The sequence below is a fragment of the Episyrphus balteatus genome, chromosome 2 (assembly GCF_945859705.1).
Source record: "Episyrphus balteatus chromosome 2, idEpiBalt1.1, whole genome shotgun sequence".
NCBI classification, from domain to species: domain Eukaryota; kingdom Metazoa; phylum Arthropoda; class Insecta; order Diptera; family Syrphidae; genus Episyrphus; species Episyrphus balteatus.
Genome location: NC_079135.1, coordinates 34581567 through 34598556, shown reverse-complemented (window position 1 = coordinate 34598556; position 16990 = coordinate 34581567). Strand labels below are relative to the sequence as shown.

The following is a 16990-nucleotide window of genomic DNA, read 5'->3' as shown; positions in this document are numbered from 1 at the left end:
GAATATTATTTAGTCATCAGTACTTGGTATATGTCACAATAAGAGTGAACTGATAACAGATATATTTGCCAAGTCGGTTTAAGGAGAAAGTGTCAATCTTGGAGCCTTTTTTTAACTCGTCCTTTTTATATACTTAAAGCCCTTGGATTAATTTAAATACTCAGACACTTTAAGCTTTTTTCTATCAAATATATTACAAATTTAACTAAGCTTCACGTCTTTTTACTACGGATAACCATGACGGTGTCACTTTAACCCTACAAATTCATGATTTTAACCAAACTCACATCACACTTCTAAAGTCACTCTATATGCACTCATTCCAATCCCCTAATCCAAGGGGGGAGTATGAACGTTCAACGTATACACGTATCCATGGATGTGATGCGGTGGATTGTGATATGGGGATGCACTGTATGCAAACTTAATAGGAAATGCCTATCAATTTCTCTGAGCTGAGATTAATTACACAATGTGTCATGATAAATCTCGGACAAGATCACAACAGAAGAGTGTCGTTTGTCCACAAGAAGAGTCTCATCTGATATACATACAACCCCAGCTGATGGGAGAGATGGGTACATTGTATAGGCTCAACCCAGAGACAGCCAGCCAAGAAGGTGCCATCAATTATGTTGACAATTTGATTGATTCTTATGGGTTGGGGCGTTGTTCGCATATACAATTAAAGCGACTATCCTGATGTTTTGGTGGTTCTTGTGTTAACTTCTAAATGACAACATCATCAACTTCGCATTTGAATCTGTGTTTGGAGAGAGTACGATACATTTTAACACACGGAAACAACTGAGATTTGCAGCAAACGCCCACCTTACAACCTTTGTACATATTCCAAAAACATGCCAATTCAGCCATTTGACCTAATCCCTGTTGAATATGAGAGACAAAATGCGACATTAGTGGAACATGCATTGAAGTCCAAAGTCCATTAGCAAAATAGCCATCGATTTGTTACGATTCATGCGTGTGACATTAATATTGAGAACACGACATGGCAGCAGGTAGTTATGTAGAGTATTGGGTGGTAGTGGTAGCCTATAAAATAAGAAGAAGGAGCACCTAAAAGTTTCTTTTTACACCTGCTATTGAAAAAAAATTGAAGAACTTATTAGACATTTTTACTTGCGATATAGGTACTATATATCAAGTTATGCATTCGTACAAAAAAAAAAAGTTGAGATAACATTTTTCCATGACATTACGATGGTAGACAATGCCAAAAAAGTGGGTCCCGGAAGTCCGTCTGTCTGTCTGTCTGTCTGTCTGTCTGTCTGTCTGTCTGTCTGTCAGTCTGTCTGTCTGTCTGTCTGTATAAGAACCTACAGCCTAAACAGATGGACCGATTAATGTCAAACTTGGTATGTAGCGTTATTTGACGACTCTTCAGAGGGGTTTTTGGAATTAATTTTTTTGGACCAAAAATAACGGTACTTGTCATATACCGATTTTAGTAAAATTGAAATATCTCGAAAACGGCTTCAACGATTTTGTTTAAAAAATTCAAATGCTAGTTTTGAGCTAAGGTCTATATTTCAATAAAAAAATTGTTTTTCGAAAATCATTATTAACGGTACCTGCCATAGAACCGTTTTTTTTCAAATTCGAATATCTCCGAAACTTCTTATTCGATTTCAACGAAACTTTTTGTGAAAAAGCATTTATATAATTTAAATATAAACCAAAAATAAAATTTTCAAAAAAATAATTTTTGGATTTTTAAAAAAAATTTGAAAATTTTTTTTTGAAAAATCAATTTTTCGAAAACGGGACATTGAATTTTTTTGAAATTTTGTTTTTAGATGTTGATTAGTGATTTCTACAAAATGGCATACCAATTTTATTTTCAAACTTTTTTTCCCAAAAATTATTTATAAAAAATTGTTTTTTTAAAAAACGGCTCTAACGATTTTGAAAATTTTTTTTCTAAAAATGCACGTTAATATATCAATCAAAACTGCATACTTGTTTTCTAGGGCAATTTAATTTCAGGTTTTATTTTATTTTTTTTTTAAACGAATTTTATTTTTTTTTCTAAATTTCTATATAAAACAGTCTTAAAAATTTAAGCAACTTTAACTCCAAGAGCAAGTTCGTGCGACCCAGTCGTGCATTTTATTTTTTTTTGAAAATGCCGACTTGTAGAATGGGGAAAAGAGTAAGATTTCACAGAATGTGCTGAGGAATATAAAAAAATGTGGTCAGGGTTGCTATTCCAAAGAGTTGAATTTTAACCTTGGTTTTGTTGTTATAAATTGTTCAGCTGTTTTTTGAGAAAACAAAAGAATTTAAATCCCTTAAAAATAACTATTTTTCTTTTAGTACAGTCAACTGGTAGTTACACTGAGGGAAAAAAAATTGAAGTTGAAACGTCTTTGTTTCAAAGTTGAACTACTTTGAATTATGGACTTTAAGTTGTTTCTAAAATGTTCGTTTTTAACTCAAAATCATTCCGAATAACAGTTTAATCAATGTGGTTTTTATTGATTTTCCGTTGTTCTATGGTGGCTTTTCCCTCAGTGTAAGGTTTGCGTTAAATTAGATTTTCATGAAATTTTTAAAGTGGCTGCCATTTTAAATTGGTTAATTTTGATATGTACCTAATGTCATTTTTCCGGTTAATATTGCTTTGAGATTAAAAAGTTATTGAAAAATATGGTTTAGACTAAAATTTACAAGTACTTTTGTCTAGGAGAACAGTTTTTGAAACTTTGTGTGAAGCATTCGAAAATTGAGATTAAGGCATAATTCTGATGTTAAAATTTAGCAGTAGAAAAAATATAGCTCAAACAATTCTCTACAAAATAAATTCATCAATCATCACGAATGAAATTAGTAGGTATTTATTTCATTATTTTTTTAATAATTGAGTTTTTCTCTAGAAATTAATTGGTTTCCACGTTTAGATTTCTAAGTCCCTGTTTAGAAAATAAGATAAGTAGTGAGGCGGCTTAGCATCTAAATCGTGCAGTTTGTGATAAAAGCATGAAATTTATGTCATGGGTATTACTCAATATTAGAGTTATTTTGAGATATTGGGCCACTTTGTATTCCATAAAGGAGCGTAGATACAAGAGATTTTCTGTGTTGCACCCGCATTGTTGCATATCATAGTATAGCTGATGAAACCTTTTTATTAATATAATAAATGATTTCGAGGTAATTTTTAACGCCCGATCGAATAAAACCAATAGCAATATGCCTGGACCGTCATGTAAAAAGTTATTGCACTTTTTATAAATTGTCTTTTACTCAAACAGCAAGATTAAGAATATTACCAAGTACTCCTTGAAAAAAAGTGGTAGGTTGAGAAAATTTAGTGTGGACTTTTCTAATACCATAGAAAAAAATAATAAAATATGTCCATCAAAAAATTTCAGGTCAAAGGGTGTTTTTTTTAGCGAGAAAGAACACTTTTGAAATGGTACCATTGCAACACATGGAAAATTTATGAATTTTTTTGAACCGCATATATATTTTATACATCGTATGAGAATCAAAAATAATCAAAAAATGAATTATATTTACCATGGAATGTTGAATTTTCATGCAAAACTTAAATTGCTTGCTTTTATTTTTTATTGAATTTTCATACAAATTAATGCTTTGAAGGAGTGAGGTGCAAAAGTAAAAGTATGAAAAATAATTGTGCAGTTTGTGACAAATTGATCAAATTAATAGGATTGTTAGTACAATATATAACCCTCATTTAAAGATATTGGGCCACTTAATATTTTACCTTTAAAGATGTTTATAACGATGCACAGAAAGCAATTTAAATGAAGTTTTGTGAAATTTGTGATTATTATTATTATCATGTACATCCTCATAGGTGAAATATTAAAAGGCCCAATATCTTAAAATGAGGGTTACATATTGTACTAACAATCCTATTAATTTGATCCTTTTATCACAAACTGCACAATTATTTTTCATACTTTTACTTTTGCACCTCACTCCTTCAAAACATTAATTTGTATGAAAATTTAATAAAAAATAAAAGCAAGCTATTTAAGTTTTGCATGAAAATTCAACATTCCATGGTAAATATAATTCATTTTTTGATTATTTTTGATTCTCATACGATGTATAAAATATATATGCGGTTCAAAAAAATGCAAAAATTTTCCATGTGCTGCAATGGTACCATTTCAAAAGTGTTCTTTCTCGCTAAAAAAACACCCTTTGACCTGAAATTTTTTGATGAACATATTTTATTATTTTTTTTCTATGGTATATGAAACGTCCACACGAAATTTTATCAACCTACCACTTTTTTTCAAGTAGTACTTGATAATATTTTGACTCTTGCTCTTTGAGTAAAAGACAATTCATAAAGCTTTTTACATGATGGTCGAGACATTTTGGTATTGATTTTATTCGATCGGGCGTTAGAAAATACCTCGAAATCATGTATCATATTAATACAATATTTCATTGCCTATACTACGATATGCAACAAATCGAGTGCAACACAGAAAAAGTCTTGTATCTACCCTTCCGAATGGAATACAAGGTGGCCCAATATCTCAAAATAAATTGAGTACTACCAACGATGTTAATTTCATGCTTTTATCACAAAGTGCACGATTGAACTCTTTTTTAATGCTAAGCCGCCTCACTAAAGTACTATTTTTTTGTTTTTAGACAAACTTAATAGCAACGGATTAAATAATTTAATTTATAAATTACAGAGAACTAGGTGCTAAACAGTAACGGTAAAAAACACGATTCAAGTAGTTACGCAATGAAGTTGTTTAGATTTTGTTCCTTTGGTCCTTAAGATTCAAGAATCAACGATAATCATGAATGCTCCGTAATAAGTTGTTATTAATTCGGCGGAAATGAGTAACTACCACCGCCTACAGCGAGCCAAATTTTAAAAACCTTTGCAATAATCATATACCTATCGTGTGTGTTGAAAATCTAAAACTAATTTATTCACGGAATCAGAAAACACTGAAAGCTTCAAAAGCTTACCTAAAGAAATATTAATCCACTAATGCAGATTGTCAAAAGTTCCTTTATTTTTAAAATATTTTTTTTTTTTTGAAAATTTTCATAGTTTTAAAATAACTTGTTTTTTATTTGGACTTGAAAAAAGAACATTTTAAATAGCAATTGCGATCCAATTTGATTGCCAATTTTTTTTTTTTTCAATATTTTTATTAGAGAGCCGTTTTTGACTCAATTGCTTGACTTTAAGTTGAGTTATAAAAAAAAAACTTTAAAAGTCTTCATACAAAAATCAAGGGGAATTTAGTCTTTGACAATTTCTGAAACATTTATTAAGGAAACAATCTGCCATTTTTTGCTTATTTGCGTTCAAGAGAAATTTTGTATGGTTTTCAAGTATTTAACAAAAATAAGATTTATGCCAGACGCCTACGCCCTTATCCAACACACTTAATTATTTGTTTTTTAAATAACATTTTAGCTCTTATCTTTATTGTAATTTTTATAACAAATAAAACTATTCAATTTTAAAAATTAAATAAAAAAAAATAATTTCAAGACAAGAATCTGAAACACCCTATCAAATCAATTTTCATTTCATATTTCTTGGATATTCCAACTTTATTTGAAAATATTCTAAAATTTCTGAATCCATTTAAAAGTTATGAATTTCGGGATGATAAATTAAAATCTGGGCCACTTTGCGACCCCTGAGAGGAAAATCTAAAACTACTGTGCACGACAACGGAAAGTGCTTGACAATTTTTACGAGCTGTTAGTGAGTGAGTCCGTCAGTTATGGGTTTTGTGCTTTTTAAAGTTCTCTATCTCAAGAAATACTCATGCGAAATAGCTTAAGTAAAATTTGCATGTTCTTCATTGACTTAAAAAAAAATGCGTGTTTGAAATTTCTGCCTTCATTGGAATATAAGACTGTAGTGCCAAAGTAACTGGAGGAATTTCCTGGACACTACTGTGCCCCTTGATATCAAATTTCTTAAGCATCATGTAGAGTTTAAAACAAATTAAAATAAAAGTGGTTAATATAGAATAGTAAAACACCATGACTCACCTTTTGACATTCCCCAGAAAATCGACTGTGCTATTATTCCTCGAAGACGTAAACCACGTAGCTGAATGCAACTCCAACGGTGCCCTAAAGCAATCATATTTAATATACTGCGTACAATACAACGAATGCGATATAAGCTCCTGCAACATTTCCGGTGAAAATTCCCTATATCGAATGTTGTAACTAAAATCAATATCATTCGCCGACCTAACATCAATCTGGCTCGGTAGATTATGTTCGACAATTGTCTTAGTTGCATTCTCCAGACTCTGAAAATCACACTTGACATGTGCCGGTGGAAAGACACCATTGCCATCGATATCGATGAGATAAACGTCTGACTTGGTGTAGCTTAGCAACGCCAACTCCTCACACGTCTTCCGGTATTTCGTAAAGTGACAATTCTTACCAATGTACCCGGTATCCTTGCAATCGCACGTCACCTGGTTGTCCCGCACGAAACATTTGCCCCCGTGCTCGCACGTATTTGGCCTTTTGCAAGGATCAATGTAATTGCAGTTATCGACAGCCACTTCGCCTACAACTCGTTCCGTCTTTATCACGTCACGTGGCTCAATCAGATGGCCGTTGATTTCGATGTCCCGTATGCAGCCAACCAGGCCGGATGCGGCCGACTTCAGACTGCTGCCAATTATTACCTTGTCGCCGATAATAAACGTCATTCCGTACATCTGTCTGAGGGTGTGTCTGTAGTCCACCGTGAATTTAATCTCGCCAGCTCGATAGTCGAGCTCGACGGAGTGCCATGAGGTGGGTCGATTGATTTTAATTACCGTTGACTGGGTGGTATCACTATTGGCATCTGGCACTAAATCAAAACTCAATTTATCCGCGGTTAGCCGTATCTATGTATATATATATGTGAAAGAGTGGCGAATTATTCCGCGAGGGTTAGGTTTAGGGTATTGAATTTGATATTGTTATTATCGAAGTGGCAACGATTTGTAGTAGTTGTTGTTGTTGTTATTGAATTGATGGGGTTTGATATTTTTGTTTAATACGCGTTCACGTTAAACATCCGGTTGAGGTAATTGAGATTCCAATTGATTGCGGATTTGCAAGGGTTTTAGTTGGGGTTCGGTTTTTCGACATTGCACATATACACAGTAGCGTGGTGGCGCGTCAAAATCGCCAGTTGATTTTGTGTTTGTGGTGGTTTGTTGGTAGCACGTTAGTTTTATCGATATATTTTGTAATTTAACGAATATCCCAGATTTTAGAAAATGATTTTGGTGTTCGAGGTCCATTTCCAGGAAAACAAAAATGGTGGAAAATGATTAATATCATAGCAGAACGAACGACGGACGGTCAATATAATATGAAACGAAAAATAGACAAAAATGATTAAATGTAGGTTTTTAAATTAAAAAGGTTTATTTTTGTTGGTTGAATGTGTTATTGGTTGGAGCGGAGCAGAGCAGAGAGGAAATTTTGGTGAAATTGCAAATTCAGATACACTATTTCAATTCATTATACAAACTTTAATGTGGTGAACACTATGAACAGTGTCAGAACAGAGAGGCTTTGGGACCAAAGAGAATTTCTATATGCTAATTTATTTTGAAATGATTGGTTTTGGTATAGGTGAGGTTTTTTTTTTTAGTTATTTATTTATTTCTATAAAAGTGATGGACGTGTTGGTTGATGGTGGATAGAATGTTCAAATAATAAATATTTGAATTATTACGTTTTCCTGGTTATAAAAATGTATATAAAAAGGATTGAATTGGATTGAAGTTTTTGAAAGATTGATGTTTCAGATTTGAAATGGATTTAGAATGGTTTGAAATGTTTGTTTATTAAAATATAAACAAAAACTAATTTATTCACTGTCGACCATCAACTTACGTATTCTGTATATTTAGTTAGATTTGAGATTGCAGATCACATGAACCGCATTACCGCACGATCGTTGAGATATTTTAATATCGAAATAGTAGCTTAAATTTTTGGTATTTAAATGACATGACACTAAAATTGTATTTCATATTTTAAGAGTGTTTTTTTGAATTAGTGGGTTAGTTGTGAAGACGGACTTCTAAACACATTGAAATTGAAGCATTCTGCAGCATATCTTCTAGTTCTTTTTACTGAGGGAATATCTACACTGAATCGGGTGTGGGTGTAGCTGAGGCTTGGAGCAGATTATGCCAATAAAGGAAACAACGTTACCAACTATTTACGTTTTCAAACAAATCACCCCATTTTTGAATGAGATATGGACGTTTAAATGTCAAAACCATCAAATTCAATGTTCAAGAAATAATTCAACACAGTCAGCATACATTTTATTTGAAATAATTTCTATGTTATTAAGCCCTTATTTTCCAATCATCAGTTAGAATATTAAAAGACTAATGTCAATAAAAAAAAAATAGATATTCCTAGGAATACCTAAGCTCTAACTGAGGTTTATCTGTTTATTGAAAAATTGGCCCATAGAAGAATAAATATAATAACTCGACACGTGCCTGCCAAATTTTTGATTTAGGTTATTTCTTTGGCTTCTTCTATTTTTAATACACATTTTTGCTGAGTTATAATTTGAAGAAAAATCATTTCCGATTGAATTTATGGAGAAATAAGAAATCAATAAATTTTCAAGATTGTTTTTCTTTGCTTTCCCAACTTTTGTAAATTACCAAAAAATGACAGTATTGTTGATAAATATTATACTTTGCCCTCTACTCCAACATCACTCTGTTGAATTTCAAACAATGTTTAAAAAGGTGAGATTTTTAAAACGAATTATGTTCTAAGAGCTCTATTAATTTAAATTTTTACAATTTTTATCATTTTCACAAATAAATGAGAAACGTTCTAAGATATTTTAGCTCATTTATGTATAAATGGAACTCAAACGTTATATTATTAATCTAAATAGTCGGTTTTTTTTTCAACAACTACATAAGTAGTAACTCATTTTTCATTTTAAACGTAGAAAAAGAACAAATTGCAAGTAAAAATTTATATTATTTTTGTTTTGCGAATAAAAATCAAAGTATGAAAAAAACTGACCTTATATACCAATTACTGAAAAGATATAAGATTTTGTATATTCTGTGACAGCATTTAGAGCAGTTTAGCTATTTAATGTCAAATTCGTTATTAAAAGTATTGCAGCTTCAGCAATTAAAATTAAAAAAAAAAAAAATCATGTGTGCAATTCACACGTGTTAGAAGTGAAACCTTAAAAAAATCATTTTTCTTGCAAAGAAAATCGAAAAAAACCTACCTTTTTTATTCCAACAACCTATAACAAACTTTATATCACCTTTTATATGAAGCTTCAATAATGTATGTATCTACCATGCCTACCAAAAAAGTAAGAATTTTTTAAAGCCAACCATGTCGAAATTTCAAAATGAGACTACGGTACTTTATTCACTGGTGGCTGATCTGATCATCATCGGCAACAGATCTCCACAGGTAATTTGAGGTATTTTTCAATTTTTTTCAATTTAAGATTGTGTAACTTGTAGAGCACGTACCGTTATGTGTGATATATTAAATAAAAGGTTATGTTATCAGCATGCGTATTAAAGTTAAATCAAATTTGTATGTGCACTAGATCAAAAGATATAACGTGTGTACACTGAGCCAAAAAACAACGTAAAATCAATTTAAACCACTTTGAATCAATGGAAAATCACTACATTTTTAGCCTAAAGTGGAAAATGATTGAATCAAAGTAGCACACTTTAAATCTAAGTTGTTCACACATTAAAAAAAATAAAAAAAAGTAAAACTGGCATCCGCTGGGGATCGAACCTGCTACACCTGGGTTGACAAGCTTGTGCTTTACCACTCTGCCATCTCACTTACAAAAATTGATGTGACAAACTGTAACTTAAGCATGGGACGCTTTTTAGAAAATTAATGAATATATTAATATATTGATTCAATGTAGAACGTATTAAAAATTACTATGCGTTTTTTCTCTGAGTGTAGAAAAAGAACATCTTTTTACCGTTATCTCAGAATTTTGAATATGAAATTAATTAAAATTTTGTACATTTATACATAGTTTATTTAATTACCTATCTACAGTACAAATTTCATTCATCTATCTTTTGAAACAAAAACGTTATAACAAGTTGAATGTTCGTGTCGCGTTTTCGTTTCATCTTGTTTCAAATCACTAAAGTAGTTTTCACTTCAAAAAGCGAAAAAAACACGTATGTTTATCTTCTCACGCTATTAATCAATTTTTTTTGTTTGACAATCTATAAAAAATGTTATACCATGTGAAAGCTTATTGTTTCACCTTGTATGATGATGTATAAATCTTATTTCAAAGATGTCTACAAGTAGACCAGTGCCAATCCGGTTTTCAGAAGGCAAAAGTTGAACAAATTATTAGCAGCATAAGGGTGGTGGGAAAATTTAGGATAAATGGTATATGAAAGGGGAAAAATAAATTGCCCACAAAAAAATTGGTGGAAAGGGGGTGGGTGGGCGAAAAAGTGGGGTGGGTGTCAAAAATCATGGTTTCTTACGATTTCTGTCAAAACTAGGCGTCCTATCGAAAAAAGTCAAATGCAAAAGTTGTAGGTAGTCTAAATGTCTACAACTTTTACTCAAACAATTTTTTTCTATAACCTCAAAAATATGGAAAAAAATGCAAAAATACGATTTTTTTATTTTTTATTTTTATCTTTTACAAAAATAGTTGGATTTTAACAAAACTTGGTCAAAAATTACTTTGTTATGTTTTCTATCTATTAAAAATGTTTTTTGAGCAAAAAGATAATTTTTGGATTTTTGACGAATTTAATTTGAAAAAATAGCCTATTTTTCAATCAAAAAAGTTACCGAAGAAATTTTTGATTTTTGAAAAGTTTGGAATGCAATTATTTAGCTTAAAACCGTTTTTTAAAGATAATGTGGAAAAACTATACTTTTGTTTTAGAAAATATTGAGAATAATTGAAAAAAAAACAAAAAAACGATTTTTAAAATTAATTTTTCCGTAAATGACAGTAATATTGGCGAGAAATAATTTTCCATAGATACCAAATTATACTTTTCTAATGGTCATTGACCTTTTCAATTTGAATCAAGCACTAGAATAGCTCTAACGTGCAAAGTTTTTGAGATATTAAATTTTGAACGTCCCAAACACTATTTTTCTGATTTTTAGCATGGTAATATGTCAAAAACGTGATGTGATAGAATTTTTCTGACTTCAGATTCAAGCTCAGCGCACAAAAAACTATTAGAAAAATATACTTTGATTTCTATAAAAAAAACTTTTTGACTAGTGAAATCGAACAAGGCATTCGATTTTTTCTGCACTGTTCGATTTCACTAGTCAAAAAGTTTTTTTTTGTGATATATCAAATAAAAGGTTATGTTATCAGCATGCGTATTAAAGTTAAATCAAATTTGTATGTGCACTAGATCAAAAGATATAACGTGTGTTGGAAAAGAACATCTTTTTACCGTTATCTCCGAATTTTGAATATGAAATTAATTGAAATTTTGTACAATTATAATTTATTTAATTACCTATCTACAGTACAAATTTCATTCATCTATCTATTAAAACAAAAAAGTTATAACAAGTTGAAGTCGTGTCGCGTTTTCGTTTCATCTTGTTTCAAATCACTACGATACTAAAGAAGTTTTCACTTCAAAAAAATGAACACAATAGTATCTACAACACTGCCTTGTGGTAGTCCATTAACCAATTTTTCTTTAAATACAAATTTCCGTGCCTAACAAGGAAAATTCTGTTTTCTAGAAATTCTCTATGAATTAATAAAAAATCTTTAAGCAGGACATATCTTAATTTAAGTTTAAAACCCTTACGTAGAAATGTTGAAAGTGTTTTTTTGCTTTCGAAAAAAAGTAAATCAGGTGTGAACTGATTAACACTTAACACCACAGTCTATAAATGATTATTTGTAAAAATAATTTTGCATGAAATTTTATACAAACATAAACAATTCGTCTAAATACAATGAACTTAAAAACACTTTTTCCTGTCCTGTTTGTAAAACTTAATTCCCCTTAAATCACTTTTATAAATTACCAGTTGGTTCGCCACTATATCTAAACACTTTTATACGAGTAATGTGACCAAAAAGTTTTTGTTTTTTTTTTGTTTTCTTTTAATTTTAATTCATCTAACCTCATTTGCCTCTAAGCTTTGAAAGACTTTTCCAACAATCTCACTACAAATCCTTTTTCTTCATCCATATCCATCCATCCAGCCATCCATCCATCTTTAAATTGGCAGCTGAGAAAAGATTTGACTCAGCTCCAAACTTAACTCGATAATAATTAGCTAAACGACTTTGGCTCCGCTTCGGACTACTTTCTTTATCCAACACAATGCTCCGGTGTAGGTACCTTCGTCTTGGTCCTCCCATTCCTTGAAGTCCGTTAAATCTCTTTAAAAATAAGGAGCAACGAGTACAAAAAAGGATACGAAGTTGAAAACACGCCTTTTATAACAATAGAAGGACTACGACGACGACGACGACGAGAACAACGTCGACGACGATGATGATGATGATGATGCAATCGCTAAAAGAAACAAAAACACCTTCTGCCACGTCAGTTGCCCGAACGATAAATGGCTGCCAATTTGTTTTTACAAAGCTGTGACTTCCAAGACACCCCCTGTCTCCTAACGTCTTTTGTTTTTTTCAAAACTCCCAACTTTTCCCCCACCACCTTCCTTTTGATATAAATTTATCAGCTTGTATCTAATTAAAAGACAAAAAATCTTATCTCAAGCAATTTGTAAGTAAACGAAAGAGAGATAGCGTGCTGTGGAGTTCTAAGGACATCAACATAGTAGAGATTGGAGAGGTTTTGTTGTCCGCCAGGTACAAGGTAAGAGTCTGAAATATTTCTTCCTTTTCAAGACTACATAGTTCTGTAGCTGAGTAGATAGTCTCAAGACCACCATAATGATGTGGAGAAAGTGTAGAGGACCTTCAAAGCGAAAAACCATTCGGATTATTGGCCAGGGGGTTTAACTCCAAAATAGCGGCAACAAGCAGTTAAATTAATTGTCTGCAAAACGTATTTGAAACATTTGTCGAGCGTGTGTTGTTGAAGGGCTTGACACAACAATACAATTGTAAAACAGTCCCAATCGACCTTTCGAAAATAGCCAAGTCTCCCCAATGGCCTCGGGTTGGGTCTGTTAATTTAATTTGACATGATTTTTCACTCACAACAACAACTGTAGTAACAACATGATGATGATGTCGTCAAAAGGAGGTGGTGGCGAAGACGAACGAATAAAATACAAAGGTTAAAGTGTGAGTTGTGCGATATAAGGACGACTACACTGTCAAAGTAAGGGAAGGGGTTTGAGATATGTTATTTAGTGTCCTTCCTGGGGGGCAGATGTTCATGTGATTTGCCATATCTTAAGTTGTAATTCAATGACAACTGATTGATTAGATTTGTTAAATACGGTTGACTTAGTTTTGTGCCTGTTGTAGGTATATCCTATCCATATCTATCCTTTAGGGTTTTTCTCACAAATCCAAATCACACACAGGATAAAGGAGTATTATATTAAGCAAACATAGTCGAAGCAACAAACTACGTGTTTAAGATATTTACATACGAAATTAGCTACGCAAAATAGAGAGCTTTATTATAGGGACTTTTGGATTCCATGGAATTAATATAAAAGAGAAAAAGGATAGAATCAAATGAATTATATAAGGTAGCTCCGAAATACTTTTGACCTTAGTCAGTGATGTTTATTTATTGCATTTTCGGTTGAATTCCTTACCAAGTCGCACCTAATATACAGTGACTGATGGGCCTGATAAGATGGCAAAGATTGAACGAAACTCATTTAGAGAGCACGAACTTGGTGTCAAGGTTGTTGTTTTTTTTTTTTTGTGATATAACTTTTTTTTTTTAAGGGATGGGGTTTTTGTTTTATTGAATATTTTTTTTTAGGTTGGGGAAAGGTATAGGATTTTTGACCTTGAAATGAAATTGCCTTTTCTATTTAATCCTTATTTAAGTATGTTCTACCAAATCGATAAAGGATAAAGAACAAATTTCATAATATACTTGAACAGTCGATGTATGCTAAAATTTAAGCACTTTTGAGTTTTTCTTTGATGTGTTTTACGATAAGTCCGTATTTCTCGTACCTACATACACAAAGCCACTTATTCTTTGTATTGTCGTATATAAGTACATAGTACAGTGACCATATTTTCGAATACTAAAAATAATCAACTAAAAAAAATTAAACCCAGTTTTTAACTATTATTTTTCATGTCAAAAACAAAAGAAAATAAAATGCAAGGATTCAGTGTTTGCTTCAAAGTATTTCCATTGTAACGGGTGTGACACAATTACCTTTTTTTGTTTCTGGATTTGTGTACTATTCACTAAATAAGGTATCTTCACCACCTAAAGTATTTATTTGCTAATGTATTTTTGAAATTACATTTTGTTAACCTTTTGTAATCTCTTCAGAATTGGTGTAACGGGTGGGACGTTAGAAAATCGATTCAGTCTGTTTTGTTGACTCATAGAAAGCATATTGTAATTTTTTGAATAAAAAGTTGTCTATTTCATATTCAACGTTTGCAGTAAGAATAATTATTTTATTACTTTCATTTTCCTATCAGTGGTTAACTTGCGAGGAACTACCCTTTAGTCAGATAAATTGGTGTTTTTGATTTGTCAATATATGTATAATCTAACTAACTTCCCGAAGACACAAGCCAAGTTCTACAATCTTTCAATCTTTTTGAGATTTATGTTTGTTTTTTCTATAAAAATACAACAATTAAAAATGAAAATTTACAAAAATATAAAAATCAAAAATCCATGAACTTAAAAATGCAGAGCTTCAAAATCTAAAAAACTGAAACTTAATTGCAAATACAATTCAAAATAAAAAATGCAAATGTTAATACATTCAACAATGAAAAAATAGAAACATTGCAAAAATGCGAAAAAACGAAGATTCAAATATATAAAAATTTATATAGGTAAAAATGTTAAAATTCAAAACAGGAAAAATGCTTTAATACAAAAAAAAAAAATCAAAAAATGCAAAAATGGGGAAATTCTAAAAATGCAAGAAGGCAAAAATACAATATTGCAAGAATGTAACACTGTGACATTTAAAAATTCAAAACAGCAACAATATGCATAAAAACAAAATCGAAAACTAAAAACAGCAAAAGTGAGTTTGCAAAAAAATGCAAACTACAAAAATCCAAAAATTCGAAAATGCAAAAATTTTAAAATACAAAGTTCAGAAATGCAAAATGCATAAATATCAAAATACAAGATTGCGAGAATTAGAGAATGCAAAATTGGAAAATCTTTGTAATACGAAAACCTAAAATAGCTAAAATATTATAATGCATCAATGCAAAAATTCAAGAGGAATGTAATATGCAAAAATCAAAAATGCACCAATGCACAAAATTAAAATAGAAAAAATAAAACAAATTGAGTTGGTTCTTGTCATGATTCAGTTTGAAATTGAAATGATTGAGTGACTTTACAAAGGTTTTGCGTCTTATAACTTTATAATTTTTATAATCCATCATGTAATATTTATTTAAAAACAAAAACAAATTTCCCACGTCACATTACAAAAATCACCCAGCACAATACATACCTTGATGTGAATATAAAAGTATTATCAAACAGTTCGTTCAACTTTGTTCTAAAAATATCTACCTACCAAAAAATTTACATACACACATCCTCTATAATTTAATGACACCTCTTTAGCAAGACATCATCTCCTTAACCGTGCAAGCTTATGGTTCTATCTAAATTCAAAAAGGTGAAAACACCGCTTTGTCTGCCTAATTAACTGTATACCTATTCAAAATCAAAACCCTCGCTCGCACTAACTCATACACTTAACTTAAGCTACGAAACGAGTATATCACATTTCCAGAATTCACTTCATCTTTCTCTAATTTTACAAAACAAAACTACGCCTCTTCGGTATAATATAGACCGGGATCCTTTATAAATTTCTCAAAAGTTCACACGCTCCCCTCGCCACCGCCACATTTTACCAGAAACACCAAAGCACAAAAACCCTATATATACTAGAAGAGAGAGATAAGAGTTTGAAAAAAGCAGAAACTTAGAAGATATAGGTTTCTCGACTCGGCAAAGCAATGGGGCGCGTAAGGAATGGAACGCGCCACATCAGTGGCGGCATCTGGTAAGACACAAATAAGTGGTTCACTTTGCAAATCGTCGAGTGGTGGCTTTTGCAACCGTTATATCTACGATCACGTTGCCTCGTCTTAGTCCTCCCCTCGTTTAAAGTGTGAACAGAGCCAAGTATATTTATGAGAACTTTAAAAAACGGTACTCTGGGACTGGAATGCTATGGAATCGGGAGCGGGACCAGTTCCCGGGACCACTACCACCGCCACCGGTAACAAAACGAAGTATACAAGGGGGCAAAGCACAACCACCAGACTGCATTATTAACGTAGGGGTGGAAATTATTTCCCTTTAAGGACTCGAAATGAATAAAAGGGAAAAATTAATTTCAAACCCAAGACACGGATGTGGGCGTGAGCCGGGAGCCGGATTCTGGTTATACTTTCGCAGGAGCACGGGGAAGTTTAGGTAGAAACGGATGCTGGAGTTGGCGTTGTTGGTAGATTGTTTTCGAATCAAAGAGGTTTCATAGTGAAAAGTTTTATTCATTATAAATGGGTGTCTTGGCATTGTGTAAGCTTCTGTTGTAAAGGGGGATTTTTTTTGCGTTCTTATTGTTTTTTGTTAAGCAAGTAAGAATGGAATAGTTTATGTTGTTGTGAATCGTTGGTGAAAATGGCGGAGGGGAGGGAGATGAGAGACCCATAAATGACCTCCGATAAAAATGAGGGGTAAATTCACTTGTTGCTGCCAGCAAGCCATTTAATGAAGGCAAATTGCTT

At 31.8% G+C, this 16990-nt stretch overlaps 1 protein-coding gene across 7 annotated transcripts in view; it reads right to left on the bottom strand.

The window, feature by feature from the left end:
• The window catches only part of LOC129910387 (axotactin), a 127949-nt gene that overhangs the window by 36748 nt on the left and 74211 nt on the right, over positions 1–16990 (bottom strand). For all 7 annotated transcript variants that reach the window (XM_055987756.1, XM_055987761.1, XM_055987759.1 and 4 more), the window contains exon 9: positions 6046–6911. In XM_055987756.1, the coding sequence (XP_055843731.1) occupies positions 6046–6911 (866 nt within the window). The remainder of the gene's footprint in view (positions 1–6045; positions 6912–16990) is intronic.